We start from the raw sequence: 24,140 nt of genomic DNA on the forward strand, positions 1-24,140 counted from the left end.
ACTGAGTTAATATAATTAAAGCCTCAGTGCAGGGTGAAAAGCTTAAAATTCTTGTTTTAAAGGAAATTCATGACCAGATACTAATGAGTACTGATTAGTTCTGGACCACAAATTCCACTCCAACTCATCTCTGACATATGGAGCTCCATCACACCAAAGAAATCAGTTCCACTACTTCACAGCTAAGTGCCTGGGGGCTTTATAACCTTCTAGCTGACACTTTACATTGAGCATAGTGACTTTCAGTTTCACTAGATTCCCCATTTCCTTTGCTGGGATCATTACATAAGGATATGTATTCCTTCGTTTTTTTGGATAATTCATTTGAAATAAAAAGGTCTGATGTATGTTAACATTTCCTTTCCTGTCAACTGTGGCCCCTTTTCTTTGGATTATAAACCAGACAATATATTTATTTAATATTATATTTATTTTTTATGTTTTTTGGGGTTATTTTTCCTGTTTGTTTAAGCTTCAGCCAGATATTTCTTTGGCTTGTCATTGACAGTAGCTATGAAAGCTGTTTTATTTTTCATTTTGGCTCACTGTTAATGAATAACTGGTCACTCAACAGATCAGCACAATTTAGCATAGATGACAATCAATGAGAGAGAGAGAGAGAGAGAGAAAGAGAGAGAGAGGGAGAGAGAGAGAGAGAGAGAGTGAGAGTGAGAGAGAGAGAGAGTAAGAGAGAAAGTGAGAGAGAGAGAGGGGACTGAAAGGAGGCTTTGTTTTACACACTACAGTATCACCCATCCCTTCACTCTGTGAAGAATAAAGGTATGTATATGGCACCACCAGGCCTATTCTAATATGTAAAAAAATTAATGTATGTATTGTAGAATTAATATATATTTTATATGGCAGGCGGCACAGTGGCGCAGCAGGTAGTGTCGCAGTCACACAGCTCCTGGGACCTGGAGGTTGTGGGTTCAAGTCCTGCTCTGGATGACTGACTGTGAGGAGTTTGGTGTGTTCTCCCTGCGTCCGTGTGGGTTTTCTCTCCAGGTGCTCCGGTTTCCTCCCATGGTCCAAAAAAACACACATTGTTTGGTGGATTGGTGACTCAAAAGTGCCCGTAGGTGTAAGTGAACGTGTGAGTGTGTGTCGCTCTGTGAAGGACTGGTGCCCCCTACAGGATGTGTTCCTGCATTGCACCCAGTGATTCCGTGTGGACTCTGGACCCACCACAACCCTGAACTGGACAAGCGGTTACAGACAATGAAGGAATGAATGATTTCAGAATGCTGAAAAGTCAAGGAAATATTTTATTCAACATTACCTGCCTAGTTAAGCCTGGTTTGATAAGAATAGTGTAAAGATGGATATTTTATTTTTTTGGGAAAACTAAGCTAAACTATGCTCATATTTCAATACTCAACTAAATCGGATACTGTATCAGTAATTCAGCCATTCCTCTTTAAACCAATCTTGAACAGTACAAGAAAATTTCCACCTAAGTTGCAAATTAAGTTAAAAAAAAAAGGCAATTTTCTTTTTTTTTTACACGTTTGATGAGGGTTGAGCTGCTCTGCTCTGTTAGAGCCTAGTGCCTAATGCCCTGTCCTATTGAGCTCCTCCAGGCTAAACCACCACTCCTCTTGAGCTCCTCTTGCGCTTGCTTCACTGCATATGAGGCTCTCTCCAAAACCTGGGCTCTTTAATATATTTAATAGTTCTCTGCCATGCTTGTCAGTGAGGAACTCTCTGCCCAGGTAAGGGATATTTCAACACAGAAGACACACACAGCTGATAAGGAGGAGTCCATGATGCATTGTCAGCTTTCTCAATCCACTGGAACTCCAAATGGTCCACTTGCATTGCCTCTCTAACTCACACAAGGGCTCACCACTTCTCCTCTAGCAACTTTAAAACTGAAAACAGAATACATCTTTCCCCTTGTTTTAAAAAATTAGCTTGCCCAGTGCTCTCTTTTGGCTTCTTTAGTAGCATTATTTTAGTTATATGGAACTACCCTCCACAAAGCAAATTTACAGAATTAATTATTTATGTTTGTGACATATGAAAACCTAACTGTTTGGTTTGCTGTTCTGAGTCAAACAGAAATGCTCAGCCATGGCTTTGACTTAATTAATTCACTTCTGGTACACCGATCAACCATATTATGACCACCTCCATTTCTACACTACCTTTCCATTCTCTGAATTCCTCTGACCAAACAGGAACACTTTGTTGTGTTAATATTACAGAATATAGACCATTTGCTTCTATACTTACTTTATTTTCCCCCTTTGACCCTGTTCTTCAATGGTCAGGGCCACTACAGAGCAGGTGTGATGTGGTGGTGGATCATCCTCAGTGCTGCAGTGACACTGACGTGGTGACACTGACTGTGTGTTAGTGTGTGTTGTACTGGTACAAGTGGATCAGACACAGCAGTGCAGCTGGAGATTTAAATACCGTATCCACTCACTCTCCACCTTGTAGACATAAAGTCAGAGACAGTAGTTCATCTGTGACTGCACAGTTTGTGTTGGTCATCCTCTAGTCCTTCATCATTGGATATTTTTGGCTGGTGGACTTACCTCAGTCCGTTAGTGACACAAAGAGCTTTAAAAACTACAGATAAAACACAGTGTCACTGCAGTGCTGAGAATGATTCACCACCCATATCATACTTGCTCCATGGTGGTCCTATCCATTTAAGAACGGGGTGAAAGGGGGCAAAAAAAAATATTACACAGAGCAATAGTAATTGTAGAACTACAAATGCTTTTGTGTGTTTAGTGGAGCTGAGAGAATGGAGTGTGAGTGTAGAAAAAAGGAAGTGGTCATAATATTATTGTTGATTGGTGTAGGATGGTAATGGTCTTTCTATTACTTTCTATTACCAGAGAACTTGAAAAATGTTTCAGAAATTCTGCAAAATGAAATTGGAATCACACATTTTTGTGTCTCAAGTTAAAGTGTTCAAGGTCCAGAGTGACCTTAACTGATGTCCAGTGACGCCATGGGGACAGAAAGTACCTGAACCTGTCACAGAGGGACAAGACAGACGCCACGGTTGATTGAGTGTGAGGTTTTTCTCTTTACTCATGTAATAATGGATAACTTTGGGTTTCACATTAGGTGGCACCATGCCAGATGCTTACTCTAACATTAAAATGGTGGGGGTGGGGGGCAAATAGATCCACCACTTCAGCCAGCCTTTTTTGGGTTCAGAAACTTTTTTTCACAGCTATTAATAGGTATTTTGTCCCATTTTTATATTTTAATTAACCATTGGAAATTTTCTGAGAATTTAATGGGCTTCAGCAACAAAAATTGTTGGATAATCATTTCTAGATTACAAACACCCCTCCAGCTCATCCCAAACATATTGACTGGACCTCCACTGCTCCACATCCCAACACTGGAAGGGCATTACACACTTGGCACATCTGTGTCCAATCATTCCAGCAGCTGAAAATATTCATTACCAAGGTTTGCCTATAGACTTCTGAACATAAAATGCGCCTATATTTGGCCATAATCTAATAACTATGGAAGAGGTACATTTAGACAATCACATTCCAGCCACTCGTTTAAAGAAATATATTTTTTAATTGTGCCCTTATTTTGTAAACATAAAAAGGCTGAATTTCAGTCAATCTTCTTAGAAATTGCACTTCCGCAATTATTCAGTTGAGTAGATGATTTACAAAATGTCACGGTCTGATGTCCACCATCTCTGTAGAAATCTTCCCCGAATCAGAATTTTGCATAAAAGTAAAATGAGCAATAGCCAACAAATCTGCTAGCACTCACACACATTGGTTCTGTTATACTTGTGAAGACCATCCATAGAAAAATTATAACTGTAGCTAATGAACCCTACACACACACCTTAACATAAGTAATACAAATTAAATCATTTCACTCATTTAGATGTACACATTACAAGCAATGTTGATGACTCTGGGGAACTGCTGTTCTTCCATTTATGTTCAGAATCTCTGTGTCTTTTAAAGTGGGATGGTACAAACGACTGTAGTTTGTACGCGGCTGAAGTTTAACTTGTCTCTAAGTTTTTATTCACTGTTTGAATTTCCACAGAAACTCAGTTGTAACTCGAGTTGTTTAGTTTTGTAGCACTAAGTTTACTTTCAATGCAGTTAGCTGTCTCCTGAATTTGTAATCTGAAACAGCAAAAATAACTCAGTATTACCCACCTATGAAGTAGGAGTAGAATAATATCCTCATCTTTTTTTTTTTTTTTTTTTGAAGCTTTTTAACATTTGGAGGTCTCTCAGCCGTATAAACAACTCCAAATGCCGTTTCTCTGCTTTGAGCATAGGAAACATCCTCCAAATGTAAGTATTTTTACATCATGTACGTTACATTTAAATAACAGTTTTTATAGGAATAGCATTAGAATCTGTGGGGACCACCAAAATGTCCTAACAATACAACAAAATGTGAGATACTCCTATCCTTGCAAGGACATCATGTCCTCACAAATATATAAAACCACAGACTCTCTCCCTTCTCAGTCAGGCACACACAAAAGACATTTTCTATGAATTGTGGGACCATTATTTTGATTTATTTTGTGGAGACATGCTCTAACCTTAATCATAACTACAACCAGCCTAATCCTAACCATAAGCCTAGTCCTATCCCTAAACATATCCTAAAGCTAATCCTAACCACAAACTTTACACTAACCATAACTAAACCTGGAAGCTGTGTCCAACGTCTGGATTTCAAAACTCTGGCATGGAGTTTTCTTCTCAATGTGGAAGCATGGATGGAAACACTGGAATTCCTCAGATGTGGAGCAAGAGCTTGATTCTCTCCTCTCTCTCAAAGACAAACGCTTTAATTAAAACAACTGTTTTGGTAGTGGACTATGGCGTCACATCAAAGTTACAAGTAGAGGGTGCAAAAACACCAGGTGGAAAATATAAACATTTTTGCACAAGCAAATGTGAAACTCGTGAGCACAGAGGGAGGAATTGCACATGCACTGATCATAATCTTACTCTTAAACTATCGTTTCTTTTTCATTCTCGAATGGATTTTGCCCACTCGATTTTGTTTCCCTCATGCGCCAAGCTCTTTTCCCTCTGGCTCTTTCTGAAATTTTGAAATGAGTGAGATTTGAAAGTTTAGGGGCAGGGGCTAGAGCTGTTCTCTCAGTGAATGATTTCATTAGACCATATATTGCATACTAGGAGAAGCCTTTCACAGATAAAAAAAACATGGACGGCATGTACCGTGGTCATTTGAGTTTCATATTGAAATGAGGCCTCAATGTCCAAAACTATTTTTAGTGTATGGTTCCAAGGCTGTCATGCACTGTCTCTGTACAGTGAGACCGGGCAGAACAGTGAACAGGAGTCGACTTCTGAACAAATTGATTCTTTATGCATCTGCAAGTTGGCATTGACTCTTGTTTCAGAGAGGCAAACCTCAGAGTCAACGCCTTCTTGCAGCAAACAAAATTTCCATGTGTTAATCACATATCACTATGATCAGAACCCCCTGGATTATGACCCTAACCCCACTGTTTATCTATGGCTCTGGTGCTGTCCTGGTGAAAACAGCATCTCTGTGAACTGTAAAGGCTTCTTCTAGTAGACAGGCTATAGACAATCTATGTGGTGTGCAGTCACAGACCCAGGAGACATCAGCCAATAACATTCACTGAGAGAAGCCGCTCTGATCCCACCTCCCAACTGTTAAAAACCCTCCCATTTCTTGAGCACAGAATGACCTCATCACATGAATGAAACTTTAAAATATAGAAGGTGAAAACCATTCAAGACTGAAATAAAGACGGTTTGAGAGCGGGATTATGATCAGTGCACACGCAATATCTCTCTGCGCTCACGAGTTTCACATTTGCCACCATGAATGTGATATTTACACATGTGAAATGATAAGCCTTGCAGGTTTATATTTTCCATAATATGTTTTTTTTATTTTATCTCATAATATGTTAAAAATTCCAGTTTATTTTCTATTACCTTTCCATGTCTTTATGCCCATGGACTTATATTGAGCATCCCTTAAAATATCTCCAGAAAAATATCTACTTAATACCTGGTGATTGCAGGTTGCACGTGGTGATACATACGTGTCTAATTGGATGTAGGCATGTGGTTATGCCTCTTTGCCTTATATAACAGCATAGGGTGTGTTGATCTCAGATTCCCACACACTGCGACCAACCCTCTCCATTACCCCCCACAGTCACTGCGTGAGGTGATCTGCTTTTATAATTTGGACACTGTTATTAGGCACGGATGCACTTGGCTGCCTGCAATTTCAGGAAAGCCCAGAGTGTAATTGGGAGCCATTAAGATGTGCCCATGAGCACTGAAGCAAAGCAATGATTCTAAGTGAGAAGAGGCAGCATACACACACACACACACACACATATATATATATATGTGTATATATATATATATATATATATATATATATATATATATATATATATATATATATATATATATACAGAGTTCTACTCATAGCGCTCTTCAGCCATCACCAACGGGCTCAAAACCACAACACCCCACCACTGAGAGAGCAGGTCTATCTGATCTTGAGGGGGACATGGACAGGTAAAGCCTCGAAAACGGATAAAAGATCGTTTTTACAACACCCTTAGCATACTGAGAGGGCAGTTCAGGCCCAGGGAGGTCCATTGTCCTGTGCCTTTAGATTCACCATTCGGATTCATCTGTATACCTTAGAAGCCTGTCCCGTCCAGGACCTGGAGTTCCCAGTTTAGTGTTTAGTGACATCTGAATACTGAATAAACACACAAATGTAAATGATTGTGTGACATTACAAAAAAAAAAAAAACAAATACAGTACATTTAGAACACATACTGATAAAGTCACGTTTGAAAAACTCTGTTAATGTACATTGTGTCAGCTCTCCTTATTATAGAACAGCACATGTAGTTCTACAAATATAAACTGTAGTCCATATTTTGCTGTGCATACACCCTATTCTTCAAAGGTCAGGACCTCTGCAGGACCAGTGCAGAGTAGATATTATTTGGGGTTGTAGATATTTCTCACAAGACAGCAGTAATACAATAATGTCATGGTGGTGGTATGCTGTGCTGTTACAAGTGGATCAGACACAGCAGTGATGTTGTATTTTAAAAAATTGTGCTCACTCACTGTCCACTTCGGTAGACAGACCTCCCTCATTGATCCACATTATAGGTGGAGCGTCAGAGACAGTAGCTCATCTGTTGCTGCATTTTGTGTTGGTCGTCCTCTAGTCCTCCTTCAGTGGACACTTTTGACAGAATATTTTTGGTTGGTGAACTATTGTCAATCCAGCAGTGGCACTGAGGGCCTTAAAAACTCCAACAGCATACATACAGCATATTTACTGTTTTGTAACCTTATTTTCTGAGGCAAATGTGTCAGAATTAATCTCTCTAACAACGGCACTGGTAAACGCAGTGTTTCCTTTCTTTCTGGATGTCTCAGAATTAGATAAGTGGTTACATACAATGAATGAATTAATGTTGAAATCATGTTGAAAGTCCAGGTGTGTTCTCTAAAATTATATTACATTCTGTTCTTTAGAAACTTTCATTATGTGGAGATGAAATGTGGTGTATGAAATTAACACAATTTTAAAATCTAACAATAGAGAAGGCAGTGAGTGGATACAGGTTTTAAAAATTACAACACCTGACCTTTTGTTGACAATATAGTTTGCAGCTATATATATGGCAAGCAATATTGTCACCCAACGGTCAGGAGTTTAAACCCTGTATCCACTCACTGTTTTCTCTATTAGACATACCTCATTGGTCCACCTTGCAGATATAAGGTCAGAGACATTAGCTCATCTGTTGCTGCACAGTTTGTGTTGGTCCTCATCTAGTCCTTCATCAGTGGACACAGGACACTGTTGGCTGAATATATTTGGTTGGCAGACTATATTCAGTCCAGCAGTGAAACCGAGGTGGTTTAAAAACTCCAACAACCAAATGCTACCTGCTCTGTGGGGGTCCAAACCATTAAATAACTGGGTGAAAGGGAGCAATCAAAGTATGCAGAACAAGAGGTGGACTCCAGTTTGTAATTGTAGAAATGCAAAGTACTCCTGTGGACAGTGGAGCTGAGAGAATGGACACTGAGTGTAGGAACAAGGAGGTGGTCATAATGTTATAGCTGATTGATGGAGATAATGCATTGATCAGTCTGTGCTCTATGGGCCTCATCATCACTCAGTGTGGAGGGGACAAAGGAGTAACTGGGCCTCTAAACCTACATATATCTGTGCGCAAATTTAATTTTTTCATATTTCATATTTATATATGGCGGGTTCGATTCCCGCTCCAGGTGACTGTTTGTGAGGAGTTGGTGTGTTCTCCCCGTGTCCGCGTGGGTTTCCTCCGGGTGCTCCGGTTTCCTCCCACAGTCCAAAAACACACGTTGGTGTGTGTGTGAGTGAATGTGTGTGTGTGTCTGTGTTGCCCTGTGAAGGACTGACGCCCCCTCCAGGGTGTATTCCCGCCTTGCGCCCAATGATTCCAGGTAGGCTCTGGACCCACCTTGACCCTGAATTGGATAAGCAGTTACAGATAATGAATGAATGAATGAATGAATGTTGAATATGTGAATTGTGCCCCTTGTGGCTATCGTTATGAAATTTTTATGTGCTTAGGAAGTGCACCCCATGCACCAAGTTTACCATTTCATGATACAAATTTATACATGATGATTGGACCTTGCTAAGGTTGTCAAACAGCTGCTGAATTCTGCTTGGTTTATAGTGCCCATGTTTTTTTTAATATGATATCTTCATCACAGAATCTGATTCAGGACATCAGTCAGTACCTGCATACCAACTGTCATGTCAATCAGACCATCCTGTGTTGTATAACAGTTTATTTTCTGTAATAGCACCCCCTAAGCCTGCAGTTGCACAACAACATAATCATATCCTCCAACCCAAATAAGTATCAAGCATATGAAATAGTGAAACATTTGCTGAAAGCATTTGTGAGTTATAGCTGTATGTATTTGTCTGATTGTGAGCTCCACCCGTTTTTGGGTGTATTCCAAGTGGACACCACACACTGATGAAATTCCAACATTTTTTTTTAAATATTTTTTAAAATTCAGTGAGAAGGTTTAATACCCATTTACCAAGTATCAAGTCTGTAGGCCTTACGGATACCCATGTCATGTCTTTAGACAAGAGTAAGGAGAAGAAGAAGTAGAAGAAGAAAAATCTAAACAAAAAATGGGCTCCAGTACCTTCTGTGCTTGGACCCTTATTTATAATAGCCTAAATAAAGGTACAAATAAGTTCTCTAATTAAAGGACATATGTACCCATGAAGGTACCTCCACAGCAAAAATTTTTCTGAATGTGTTCCAATGCAATTTGCATTCTAGTTCACTTAATTGCTATTTTATTTTGTTTGGTGGCTTTTATCTTCATCTTGAATTGAAATGCTCTGTCACAGGCTTCTGCTTTTGGTGTTACCCAAGTACCAAAGACATAGAAGAACTCCCTAACATAGTTTTACTTTTATAATGCCAAAGATTTTGGCATTTCTTTACACTGAAAACTGGTTTCCCAATCCAGCCCTGGTGACTATATTCTATGCATGTTTTTGTGCTTTGTGTAACACACCCAATTCTACTCTTAAATTAATTAGCTAGCTTTTGTTAAGCACATGGGCGTACTCATAATATGTGAAGATCATGAGGTTTCAAGGATTCTTATATTTGATTAAAGAGAATGTTTATTTTTCTCTAAGACAGTATGTCTCTGCCAAGAACCACAGAGAAATCACAATATCTTTCTGACATGTACATGTATTTTTTAAGGTTGTAATTCTGTACATTACAAACATTTCTGGTCAAAGTTAAATGTTAAATGACAGTGTGTAGACCAGCCAGTGGCAGACAGTTTCTCAGCAGTGCTCATAAAGTGTTTTGCCAGTTTATGGCCCAGTTGCTCAACATCACATGCCTCCAGAGCTAGGGATATTACCTGAGATAAGGCAAGAAAGCACAGAGGCCAGCACCAAGCTGACCTCTCCCTGGATGGCTCTCTTGCTCTCTCTCTCTCACACACATACAAAATGTATACACACATAGAAATACTCCAAAGAAAATACAAAGTCTAGTGGCCATTTTAGAAGGGTGCTCTCAGACCCCCCAAGGCTTCCTAAAATGGAATCAAAAGCCAAGCACTGGTGCACTGTAGTTATGTGTTTTATTTGCCCAGCCACCTGCTAAAACAAGCTCCTTCTCCCGTAACCAATGACCCAGCAACAACTTGAGAAGTTTGGATGCCTGGGAGCAAGCACCCCCCACACACACACCCCCACCCCCCACTAGTCTAATCAAAAGAAAACTAGATGGCACCGCAAAGCTTTTGTCACTTGTGAATTCTATAAATCACATCTTTGCGATAAGCTAATTGCCTTATCCTTGAGAGCAGCTCACAGAGTGAGCAATAAATGAGCAGGATTACAAGATGTAAGACCATAAAGAGTTTGGCTAAGGTTGCTGGGTGTTGGAGACGGGGTGCGGGTGGGCTAGATAGACAGAGAGACGAAGAAAGAGTAAAACTAGTCAGAAAGAAGTAGCATAATCCTTGAGGTTAATTTATGGCTTGAATGAGAATATATATAATCACTTCCATCAACTGCTATAGGCTATATTTGAAGGCTTTTGGCTCAGTCAGAAACATGCAGGAAGTCAGTTTACATTCTGTCTGTTTACAATCTAAGGACTAAAGGTTGAAGGAACAGATGTAGAGATCTAGAGACTAGTTGAAAGAAAGGTTAGTACTGTTACCTTTCATCTGCTTTCCAAAGGGATTCTTTTCCTGTTGTTACAACTGAAACATAAAATTTGTATGGAAATATTTAATTACATCCCTAAGCTGGCTGATTAGTGTTAGGGTTGGAGTAACTTCCTAGATAATGATACTTATTATCTCACACAACAAACTTTAGTAGCTCAAACAAATAAACATTACTCACTGCTGCCTCCTACAAATGTATTTAAGTACAAATACACTGCCTGGCCAAAAAAAATGTAACACATATAAATAAAAATATTTTATTGGACCACCTTTAGCTTTGATTATAGCACACATTCACTGTGGCATAGTTTCCACAAGTTTGTGCAATGTCACAAAATATAGTTCCGTCCAGAGTTCCATTAATGTTTCACCAAGATATTGTATTGATGATGGAGGGAGATTTGGACCACTGCGCAGATTCTTCTCAAGCACATCCCAAAAATTCTCAATGGGGTTCAGGTCTGGTCTCTGTGGTGGCCAGTTCATGTGTGAAAATGATGTCTCATGCTCCCTGAAACACTTTTTCTCAAGTTGAGCCCGATGAATCCTGGCATTGTCATCTTGGAAAATGTCTGTGCCATCAGGGAAGAAAAAATAAAATAATAGAATAATCTGGCCATTCAGCTGGCCACATTCTCATACCTGACCAACTGCAGCAACCCATGATCATCACAATGCCCCCACATGCTTGTACAGTAGGCACTAGGCATTATGGGTGCATCACTTCGACTGCCTCTCTTCTTACCCTGATATACATCACTATGGAACAGGGTAAATCTGGACTCATCATGACCTTCTTCCATTGCTCCAGAGTCCAATCTTTATGCTCCCTAGCAAATTGAGGCCAGTTTTTGCTGGTTATCCTCACTGATAAGTGGTTTTCTTAAGGCTACACAATTGTTTAGTCCCAAGTTCCCTTCGCATTGTGTGGTTAAAATACTTATTTTTCTTTTCAGTTGTTCTACTTTTGTTTTTCTATGATTTGATTTCACCGATCACGATCATTTAAGATTTTTTTCCAACCATATTCCTTCCTTGAAGATGGTGTTTCCCCACTGTCCTTCCACTTTTAATAATGCGTTGGACTGCTCTTAAAATAATTTTAGTAGTTTCAGCCATAGATCCTTAGATGATTTCTCTGCTTGATGCATGCCAATAATTTGACACTTCTGAAACAGATAAACATCTTTTCCACAACAACAGGGTGCGTCTTTCAAAACGGTTGTTTAAAAAATGAAAAGAAACTAAATAAATTTTGCCAGCTGAAACATCCAATGGAAGGCTCTTACCTATTTGCTTTGTTAAATCCGGGTGGTGACTTTTTTTTGGCCAGGCAGTGTATTACTCAACACTGTACTCCAAAGGTAATATTAACAAACACAGCCAATACAAATTTGTGGTTCCAAGAATTGCAGTCACGTGACTTTTTTAGCAAGGGTGTCATATTAGGGACAGATTGTCTAGTTTCAGACAAGGAAGATGAATAAAATAATCTCATGCACAGCTCCTCTCTCTGTACTGGAGAGGGTCTCACAACAGTCAGAAGCACAGTAACCCATCTCCTTGCACCAGCAGGAGTAAAGGATACCTCATTGTTGCATAATAAGGGGAAAAAGACTGTTATCCAATGTCAGCCATATTAGCATTTTTGTCATATTAGAAAACTGTTAGCATGTTAGTCTCCAGTGCATTTCTTTGCTCTTGTGACCGAATCAGAGTGAGTCATTTACACACAGATACCTACAAGCTTCAGTAATTGTGTTATTTCACTCATGTTGTTTTAGTGTGTATGAGTTTACAGGAAAAAGTTGCATATTCTTTTGTTTAATTCTTTCCCAGCCATTTATATGGTAAATAATCTGATCCCACTGTCCTGTAATGTTTACTATATTAGTATCTCACATTTTCAGAGATGATCAGTGAGAGGTGTTTCCACCTGCAGAGAATCCAAGGTAGAAGCCCAAATGTTTCCCTCTGTAGGGCACAGTGTAGGTCATAAAATAATGGTTTCCACTGTGAGTTGTAGGTTGAAAATCATTTTCAGTCAGTTATAAGCTTTATGTTTAGTGTCTAATTACCGATGGATTAAGCTAAAAATCTCCATTATTGCAGTTTAGACTATTATGCAATAAATTGACTTAATGATAACTAAGTTTTTTTTTTGCTTAATTAAGCACTGGTTATAAAGTTGTACAGCAAAGGTTCATCAGGTCAAAGGCACACAGATCTGGTGTGAAACTGTTCAGCGTGACTGCCTTAGCCATTTCCTACACCGAGCTAGGCCCCATGGCTCCCCACCCAATCTAGAGCACATCCATTAGAACAAACTGCTCTTGGGGCCAGTGAGGTAGATTGGGCATGACATTTAGAAGCTAATTACCTAAAAGTCCCTGTACAAGGACAAACTTTGTACAAGGAACAAATATGTTGAAATTAAGCAATATTTTCAATGAGATCATGTTTGTATTGAACTACAGAAAAAGTATGAGGAAAACCAGTGGAATGAAAGCAAAAAAGTACCTAGTCTCTTTCCCAGACCCCATGGATTAGCTCCAGCCTCTTGAAATTTCTTTAACGTTGTGTTACCTTGAAGCTAACCACTCTCTTTCTGCCTCTCACTCTTTCAGCTTCTATAAATAAGAGGAACTGGGATAATCTTTAACTATTTCTCAGGAAAATCCCAATGGAGTTCAAATAATAATTCCTTATAGGCAGCCAGTTTCCTGTTGACTGGTGTTAGCATGCTAAAAAAATCAGCTAAGGAAATTCTACTACTTCTTTATCTGTCAATTGAACCAGAATGACTTTTAATGAGAAAAGAACACAAATCTTGTCCATTAAAGATGTCCAAAATAGTTTTGTTTATTTTAGTTTGGAAGATGCTAATTTGGTTCTCTAATTCTGAAAGGGGACTCTCAACACTTTTTAACGCTCAAATACCTTCTTTTGAAAAATCACAACTGTTGTAGACAATTAGTTTATGCCTAGAAAATGTTATTTCCTAATACATTTATGCCTAATTGAAATGAAAATAAATCATGTTTTGGGAGAGTCTTTGGAATTAAAGTGTTTATTTGAAATAAATTTAACGTTTTTGTGAATATTGCACAAATGCAATCATTGGCTAACATTTTCAGCAAAACTGTTCTCAAACCAGCTAAATTCACTCTATTACGTGCAAAAATCCTGCATCTCTTCTCCATAACAGTATTTCAGATCCAGCTTCAACCCTTTGTGTCTTGGCACAGCATAAAATTGCATGTTGGCTTTTTTTTTCTTTCTTTTTTCTTTGTTTCTTTCTTTAATACAATGTAAATTTGTTAATTCAATTTTTCGATGTTTCATAACAAACCATTTTTTGTAGATTTGTAGGTTTACAGCATCATTTGAACAAAGGTGAATTTCATGATGAATGCACCAATAGAAATGCTCCAAAATTACTTGGAGTAAAGTCTTTGTACATTGACTTATACTGAAATTTAAGATTGTGCATTCTCCTATAAAGTTACTTTTTGTAACTTTTGGTGATTCATGGTTTTCTTTGGACAGGTAACATGTTTTTTTTTTTACATTTTTATACACTTATATTTCATGAAATTAAAAAAAAGACATTAAACTACATTAAAATGTTACCTCGTATTATTCTCATTGAGCCATAAAGAATTATAAATAGTTATACTCCTGAGGTGGTAGCCATGAGATTAAGTCTGGTAGTCTAAACAAGTCTAGACTTTTTCAACTTCAGTCTAGCTTTTTGTCTCGATTCAGGAATGTATATATTATCTCATGATGATTCAGGTGTGAGTCAGCTGCAGGGCAAACAGTGAAAACAATGCAGTGCACATGGTTCCAATCCCCTTCCGTGCACACTGTAGTGTCCTCCCTGCTCCCATCACACCTGCTCCAGTAAGCAGATCATTAAAAGAGATCGCCACATTTTTTTCTAAATTACATAATTCCATTCCGATGGTTTTAGCATAACTATGCAAAGACATTTTTCTTTGTCAGAGGCTTTGATATTAACCAGGGGGATCAAATTAGTGGTGTAGTCAAGACATTATATCAGTCAGTTACCTTTTATAATTTTTTTCCAACAATGTTTGAATATTTATTTACGAGCACAAAAAGAAAATTGAAATGCTTGTTTAAAATAAATGATTTCTGCAAATCCCATTTTAATTCACCGTTGACAAAGCATATATGTATTTTATGCAGTGATACAAAAGCAAAACAGTGGGAAATCAGGTACTGTTTTACTTTACAAAACCAAACGAGTCCTCTTCCATGTTTGCTTTAGTTGAATGAGTCCAAGAACAACTGCAAAAACATGTAGTAGCTTTTAGTAATATTATACATTTTGGACGTCCTGTTCTTTTTGCTTATAGGTCAACCATTTATATATTCCGTTTTTTTAAAGGTTGAGAGAATTCCATTTAATAATAAGTGGTCATTTACAACAGGAGGACACTATAACGTGCGGGCTAGTCCAGGAACAGAGTTGTGAAATTGTGAATTGTAAATCACTAGTGATTACTCAATACTACCAATCATACCTGTGCGTGTTGAGAGCGCTCTCGTGTGGTTAATAATGGTCATAGTAGTCTCCCTGAGCAACAGAATATGCATCTGATGTGAAGAGGTCAACATGTTTCCGCAATGAACTCTGATTGCTTGGTTTGCATTTTTGATGTTAAATATTCCATTTCTCAGGGCTAAAGTTTTCTTAGAATTAACAGGCCTCTGACTGGATAATACTGGAACGCTTATCCAGTACTTCTTCATCCAGGGTTTTTTGTACACATGATATTGGAACATTGCTGTGAACATTTGATTTGTGGATAGACACAGAGGTGCTGCTTGGATTTTTAAAGCCCTTAGTTTTACTGCTGGACTGAGAATAGTACACTAACCGAAAATGAGGTAGGTGTGTCTAATAGAGTGGACAGTGTTTAAAAAATTCCAGCAGCACTTCTGTGTCTGATCCACTTGTACAAGCACAACACACATTAACATACCATCACAACATCAGTGTCACTGCAGTGCTAAGATCCACTGCCCTGCTCTGTGGTGGTCCTGACTATTGAAGAACTGAGTGAAAAGGGGCAAATAAAGTTTACTCAGCGACCAGTGTATTATAGTCTGTAAATATAAAACAACAAAGTATTCCTCTATGGTCAGTGGAACTCAGAGAATGGACAGTGAATGTAACAACAAGGTTACCATAATGTTATGGTTGATTGATATGTCTCATTGATATATGCATATATATATATATTTCACATTATTTTAGTTACGGGCACATATAAGTATGAATTATAATGAAAATAGCATGCTTAATTTGCTTTAAAACTGACACTTTTATTAAAACGACGGAAAATTCTTGAACGCAACCGTGACGTCACTGGTGGACAACAGCTGAACGCCGCGATAAAACACCGTTATGACTGAGTGTTATGATAATATCTAGCTAGCGATAGCTAAATAACCAACATTATTAATGACAATAGCCTATTAATAAGCTAAACTCAAATGTAGAGGTACCGTTATTCTTGTAAATGTGGTCGAAGTCGAACTCGAATTCATCCGAATAAACCTCCGTAATGCAACTACGTAGCCGTTAACTAACACCAACTAAAACAGGCGAAGTAAGTGTACTTACCCTTTTTACCTCAATGTATACAGAGGCTCTTGAGCACCTTTCGTTGGTCTCCCACATGTCCATATTGTTGGAAAAGCACCAGTGAAATGAGCTACAGATAACGGAGTGAGCGGATGGTCCTTTCCAAAGTGCCCGTTTAAAGTTGACAAATTTAGTCCATTTTCTGGATATTTTGGGATCTTTAGGCCATTTGTGCACAGATGTCCCACTTTACATTGAATTATTGCAGCCAAAAACAACACACCTTTTCGTCATTTTGCATTAAATTAAGTGCAACTTCTAGAATTGTTGTCCACCATCTACATCACATGCAAGACCCCTATTAGAGTTTCCGAACACCGTTGTGGGGTGTCTTTTAAACCTTATTCCTTGAATTAGTAAGAAATAAAATGTTTTCTGACTATCAATAAACACAAGTTAGGAACTTAAATTCCACTGTATATATTTGTTTGACACTTTCATATAGCTGGTACTTAGCCTTTAAGGGTCACTTAAGTCACTTAAGCTCATCACAAATATGTTGGAAGCTGATCCATTACTAAGAGTGACATTGCACTGCTTCACAGCCCAAAGCTGTGGTTCTATGAACAGCTGCCCTCAAAAAGATATTTTTTTAATTATTTGGAGTGTGCCCAACAGTGGTGGACAGTAACGAAGTAAATGTAATTCGTTACTGTACTGTACTTTTTTCGTGTACCTGTATTTACTGCGGTAATTCCATATTAGGCGACATTTTACTTTAACGCAACTACATTTTTTCCACTACATTATGAAAATCTGCTATTCCTTTTGGTTTATGTGTGATTAAAATCATAACCTGTGAACAAATCTCCCTGCTTCGCGCGACACACAGTGGCACCGTTGCTAGGAAACAAACGAACAGTGAAGCCGCGCTAAAACAAGTGAAAATGTTTCTCCGCCTGAAACCAATATTAGCAAGGCAGACTTTGTTTTTATCAACTGTTGTGCAAATTTGAGACTGTTTAGCTGTATTTGACTCATCAGTATCTCCTATTCATTTACACATACACGGTTTACGGATCTGTAGTTTTCACAAATCACTCACCGAGGGTGAGTGTCAGTTGGAAATTTATTAACCACAATACGTGAAGCGAGGTCAAAACCAGAAGAAATATTTCAAAAGCCAAAAATCTGTATAGAGAGATAAACATGTGCAAAAGACAAAAATGAGCATCAGGCAAAAAAATCAGAAAAACAAAAACATAGCCTGTTTAAGAAACAGGCGCCTCAGAATTGCAAAAATAGCTCAAACTACACTCAAACTTACGGGACACTATGTAATATTTTTACCTTAAAATTACAGGTTCAAATCATTGTGATTTTTCACTGTTATAGGGATAATAGAGCCTCTGTTGTTGCTACTCTCTGCTCAGCACTGCAGAAACTGCACTATGTAACTTTTGGCTGAGTGTAGGAAACCACCCCTTTCCTTCCCCTCCCTACAAATTTCAGTACAGTGCTGTAAATGTTAATTGCATAAGGCGTAGACCCAGGAGCAGAAAAAGAAACCCAAATCTTGCCAAGTAGTTTTTACTCATTTAGAAACATGTTATGCATAAGTGTCCTATGCCATTGTGAATGTTTATTTTTGTGCGTTGGTGTCTGTGTCTCTCTGCAATTAGACCGCCAAACCACTAGGGCTGAATTTCAAACATATTCTTCAACCCTATTCATAGAACTGCAGGCCAATCACATTCGTTTAGTATTTTAATCAAGTGGCGATCTACAAAAACTTTTATGGAGTAATGTTTTACCTTGAGCATCTGTACTTTTACTCAAGTATATGGTTTGTGTACTTTGTCCATCACTGGTGCCTAATTGAACACGTTACCAGAGGCTGCACCTTAAAATAGCCGATGTCAGTCATTAGAAGATACCTCAACAAACCTTTCGACAAAGTGGTTTCCCAGAGAGGGATTAAGCCAAGTCCTGAACTATACAGCCATTTGAATTGTGACAATTCCATTGAAAAAAAAAAAAAATATATATATATATATATATATATATATATAGGAAACCACCCAATAGTGTTTGTAGAATGAGAAGAGTTTTAAGGACGTACATTGATTGTAAAAGGTCACTGTTGAGCTCAGCTGTTTAAAAACTATATGCTTCTTCCATATTTATAATACCAGTATCATTCACATATTTGTACACATCTGTAATTTCAGAGAAATTATACCATACAACAAAATGACATCAGTAAACTGAAAACAAAACAGGACACTATTAGGCATTAAATACACATTTTAATGGCTGCGAAACATGGCATTTTTGTCAAGGGCAGTACCTGAGCGGGTACAACGAAATGAAGTGCAAGTGTTGTCTCACAGGCCTTTGAATAGAGGGCAACTAACTGGTTACAGACAGGTAATGAGCACATACACTTAAAAAGGTCAGGGGGGAGGGGGGAAAAACAAAACAAAATAAAAATACCCCATGCAGGTTATGAATCTAAATGCACCTAAAATTAATGTGTCACCAAAAATTCAGGAAGACAGCAGAGGAGCTGGAGAATGTGTTGCATTCACCTATAAGTCCCTATACATTCAGGTAACATATGCATTACAAGTTAAACATAACCCAAAAAAAAAAACAAAAAAAAAACAAAAACTATTATTTGAAAATATACTCCACAACAGCAGTTGGTACCTTATATTATTCTAATACACATTCTTCTGTTCATGTCACAGTGGACATTCGGTAAGACAATGTCAATTCAAACAAAGAACTTCACAGAACATAAGCGTCATTTATGCATAAATCAACCATTTTCCCAACAACCACCTTCCCGCTCCCAACAATTGCCATCAGACAAAAGATTAGGACATTCAGCAACAGGACAGAAAAAAAAAATCCTAGCGCATTTTACACTAGCATTTACGAGATCTGTTCATTGTTCCCCATCTCCACCATCGGTACAAACATGACTCATGAAATTTTTTTTTTTCATATTTTGTTTTTAAATTAGACCCACGTAAGCTATACAGCATGACTGCTTAAAGAAAATACATCTCTCTGAAGAAAAATAGAAGTGCTAATGCATTTGTTCATATATCATTTATAGCTTCTGCTTTATTCATTCAAAATATCACATCTACCATTGCAAGCTTCTGTGCTTGAACATACCTGACCACAGACCATAAACAAAAACCTCTCCTAATAAATATGGAGCGCATAATGAAAAAGCAACTGAAACGGCAAGATTTACACAATTAGTATGGTACATGGCCCATGCAGTTATGAACAGTCAGCATAGGAATGGCATGGTCTGGTGTAACATTGGTAGCAGTGTAGGTAGATATCAGACATCAGCCACTAGTGCATCTCGGTCCATGTTCGGGGTGGGGGCAGGGGGAGTTGGGGGAGAAAAGTTAAAGAAAAATCTACTCTAGTGGAGCTTTCAGCCAGACTTGAACAAGAGAATAGCCACCTGGCCCAAGTAGAAGTAGATGAAGTGCTTTGTCTCATGGGTGACGTAACTGCCGAAGTTCCTCCCCACAATGCAGTGCCATGTCGGGTTGTACTTCTTATCAAACTCCTGCAGTGGCAGAATAAAAATAAAGTCAACATTGTCTAGTGTGCATTAGCATTAAATTACATGAGCAATCATTTTCACCACCAAAGAATAGCAAACATTATTTAATCACATTTTTCTAAAAGTGTAACTCGAAGATTCAAGTTGTTTGGTAATCCCTGAATAAACCAGTGTATGCTCCGTAAGAAGGGTCCCCCACATGGGGATTTAGTACAGGATCTCTACTACTCAAACGCCACTATAATGGTTTCAAAATGAAGAATAATTCAAGAAAATGACTTATTACTCCTTTAAAAAGGAGAATTCTAAATTATTTTTAAAATGTGCCTAAATAGAGAAGGTCTGCAGGTAAATTGCTAAAAACATTCAGATATTTGTGCAAAACTCTGAGGGAAAGTGCTTCATACAATCACGCCCTCTATTCACATCACTATAACATCACAGTCCTAAACCACTGGCTTGCTAGGGCCACAAAAACAGAAACTTGCAGCTATGAAGTGAACCAGGGAACAGAGATGATGTTAGATTTTTTTACCGGACCCAAAACCTCTGCCCTTCCAAAAAAAATCTCCATTACCAGAGACAGTGGAAAATGAAAAATACTGACTATAGGTTCAAAGGACAGAGGCAAAAGTAGAATCCAGAGTTGGCTAATTTTCTGCTGAATAGGTAGGAGGTACAGACAAAAGGTACAGAGTAAAAGTTGGGATGCACCGAATTTTAATTTTTGGGCTGAAAGTGTAACCGATAATTAGCAGCTTGGAGTAGCTGATACTGATATTAATAACCGATAATTTTATCTTTTAAGTATATTGGTTGAAGTTTATTTATATTTTTAGCAAAGATTAACTGCTGGTTCCGCATGAATGATTTCTAGAGGACTGCTAATTAGTGCAGCACCGGGTTTATTTTGGAGAGCAAGGGAGAGAGCGGCATAAAGCGGTTCCAAGTGAGGGAGAGAGAGCGTTTGAGTGTTTGTAATCATTTATCATAGTCATTCAGCATCTGAATTTATTACTGAAACACCATCTATTTTTATGTGCTTTACATAAGAAGGGCTCCTGCACTCTTTTGGTTGAGAGTTTCTTTCTGTCATTTAACCTGCTGTGTGTTTACACCACTATCTGTGTGTGTGTGTACTGAATGTCAATGGTATTTTAACTTAGTTTTTACCAAGGAGAATTTTAATCCCAGAAAATGTTCTCTGCAGTAACTGTGAAAAACATCCACATGGCAGACACAGTTGTGTATTTTCATGCGTTTCAGTGCATATGCACAAGCACAAAAATGACGCCAGTTTATCGGTTGATGTCGTCTGAAATTCCAATATCAGACAGATAACAACTGAAAATATCCACATATCTGCAAATAACATATCAGCCGTGCATCCCTAAGTAAAAACCATAGCTTGTATTTTTTATATAAAGAAAGTGAGTCATAGCAACCATTGAAAGATGCAAGGACTGTTTTGTGTGTTTTAAAGAATTTGAGGAAGATGTGTCTGTGTTCTGAAAAATTAAGTAGTAAGAATTGCGTTTGGGGCGGCACAGTGGCACAGCAGGTAGTGTTGCAGTCACACAGCTCCAGGGACCTGGAGTCTGTGGGTTCAAGTCCTGATCTGGGTGTTCTCCCGGTGTCCTCCGAGGGCTCCGGTTTCCTGGCTTTTTAGCTGGATTGGTGACTCCAAAGTGAATGTGTGTGTGTCTGTGTTGCCCTGTGAAGGACTGGCGTCCCCTCCAGGGTGTATTCCTGCCTTGCGCCCAATGATTCCAGGTAGGCTCCGGACCCACTGCGACCCTGAACTGGATAAGCGGTTACAGATAATGAATGACTGAATGAATTGTGTTTGACAAGCATCACAATCGCCTATTTATGGTGGAATGGAGAATTTAAGATCAGTAATACACCGCAAATGTGTTTCACTAGATGTCTGACATGATGTACAATTGGTGGTGTGTTTTAAATGGGAAATAAAAAGTGTTTTATAACGAGTTTTGTTTATAATACCTAGCACAAATGCTTTTTAATGTGGAAATGAGTAAGAAAGAAGCTAGATAAGACTCTTAAATTTACCCGTTTAATGTGGAACAAAATGCTTGAATACGAAAATAGTGAAGAAGCAGCAAATATGTGCCTCCTAAAAGGGTGTTTATGGTGGAAGGGAAAACCAATAAAAAAAACCACCAGCTTTATCTACTTGAAATATTTCTACATCGCTGGTTTCTATCACAAACACTGTAAAGAAATTAGTATGTTTCTCTATAAAATTTGTTTGTTTACATCACATTGTCTGAATAATTCAGAAAACTGCTGCCTCATTAACACTACCTTCTTGATATATGCAGCGATATCCTTCTCTATGTTGTACTTCTCCATGGCCTGTGTTGCACAGTCGACTGCATCCTGCTGCATGTCCTCAGACATGTCAGCGTTCTTAATCACAGCTTTTCTGTCAGTCATGGTGCTTGAAAAACAAAAGACATACAAAAAAATGAAAGACTATCAGATCCATTTATGAAACAGCCAGCAAAGAAAGCGCTCTGTCTAATCCCCTAGGCTAACAGCTACTTTCAGGCCTACTATAACTAGGTGTAACAGAGAGGCCTTTCATATATAGGTTTTAGGTTCTCCTCTCAGTGCCAGACCAACTCTCAACAGACTTCAAGCTCTTAAAAGGTTCTGGTTTGTTAGGGAAATTCAGTGATACCAGATACACCAAACTGAGAATTAAGTAAGGCCTTAATGGATCCTGCAGTTTACTGCTTTCACAGAGTCAAAGCCAATTCAAATAATTACATCAAATGATCTCTAAATAATTGTAATTAAGAAAATTGATGTTTAAGAGTTTTTAACATCAAAGTCTGTTCATTAAGATTTTAGTGAGCTGAATAATTTGTGGAAAATATAATTGCATTTTTTCTGTCCAACATTGGATCTTTGAACTAATACAATCTTCCTTACAAACGATGCACACTACTTTCTTACAAGTTGCACTGTGCAACTTAAGTGAAACAATTGTTCATCAAATGTTATTGCATTTCATCAACTTGATAAAATAAAATACTCTGAGGCCCACAGTTAACGGGAGAGAGCTTAAGTCAGCTTTAAAATGAAATTGTGGTTTGAACCTTAAAAGACCTTTAGTTTATCAAGGTTTTTTTTTTTTTTTTTTGCCTTAAAAGCATTGAATATAACTTCTTAATATGTAATTCTTATTAATAGAGACGAGTTTTTATTGCTTAAAACAGAGGGAGAAATTAAATGGTACTGCATCATCATTTAAGGTTGAATATAAAAGCAAACCTCATGTTCGTGTCGATACCATGAGCTTAAGTGTCGTCCACTAAAATGTACGTCTGCTTTGCCTTGGTCTTGGACTCGGTTTGGCCAGGCAGAGAACCGCAGTTTGACTTCTCTTTCAGTCACTCGGCCTTTTATATCGGTCCGAGTTGATGGACACAGCCGTGGCGAGCACGCCGCTGACGTCACGATGTCGCGCTGCCCACAGTGGTTTTTCTGTCATATTTTTATTGGAAGCGTGTATTTTTTTTTTTTTTTGATGAAGCGTAAGAAACCCGAGACACAGGAACTACAATAAACAACTTAAATGACTGCAGCTGTGATTTGAAAGTCACAGTCAACTGCGTTTTACGCCATTCTCCTGTTTAACATTCACATAATATCAAAGTCATATATCTGTTTCTTGGTGTGTGATGCCATTCATTCACTACTGGAATAAAGTGCCCTGACACGAGAGATGCCCATCGATGCACTACCACTCTATTGCTGAAATTAAAGCTGAATAAGCCGAAGTAGTAGTTCCACTAACCTTCAGTCGATAAACACTGATGGCAGTTGGTGAATGTATTAATAGCTGGAGGTCTCGGCGGCTGATAAACTGGTCTTCCCGCTGAGGTGAGCTCTAAAGACGGACTCGGTGGCTGTGTGGGTCTTTCGTCCTCCACGGCGCCGTCCTCTCCTCAGCTATTTCCATTGGCTGTAGAGAGCTGCCTCTGCCTTCATTGTGCGCATTTTCCTCTTGCGCCGCTCTAGCAGCATCTTATTTCAACCCACAATGCATCTTTGACCGAGGGGCGGGAGGGAGGGAGG

At 38.5% G+C, this 24,140-nt stretch overlaps 1 protein-coding gene across 2 annotated transcripts; it reads right to left on the minus strand.

Annotated features, from left to right (window-relative positions):
* Positions 1-18,729: 18,729 nt before the first annotated feature.
* On the minus strand, positions 18,730-24,094 carry dynll2a (dynein, light chain, LC8-type 2a). Of its 2 annotated transcripts, none has more exons than XM_066678058.1 (3): positions 23,860-24,094; positions 22,359-22,494; positions 18,730-20,033 (listed from the first exon to the last, which is right to left on the minus strand). In XM_066678058.1, the coding sequence occupies exons 2-3, from the start codon at positions 22,488-22,490 to the stop codon at positions 19,896-19,898; spliced, it is 270 nt and encodes an 89-aa protein (XP_066534155.1). In that variant the 5' UTR covers positions 22,491-22,494; positions 23,860-24,094; the 3' UTR covers positions 18,730-19,895. The 2 variants fall into 2 exon arrangements, with proteins under 2 accessions (XP_066534155.1, XP_066534154.1); XM_066678057.1 differs by lacking the exon at positions 23,860-24,094 and adding an exon at positions 23,334-23,471.
* Between the last annotated feature and the right edge of the window lie 46 nt (positions 24,095-24,140).

Source organism: Hoplias malabaricus, chromosome 1 (genome assembly GCF_029633855.1).
Source record: "Hoplias malabaricus isolate fHopMal1 chromosome 1, fHopMal1.hap1, whole genome shotgun sequence".
NCBI lineage: Eukaryota > Metazoa > Chordata > Actinopteri > Characiformes > Erythrinidae > Hoplias > Hoplias malabaricus.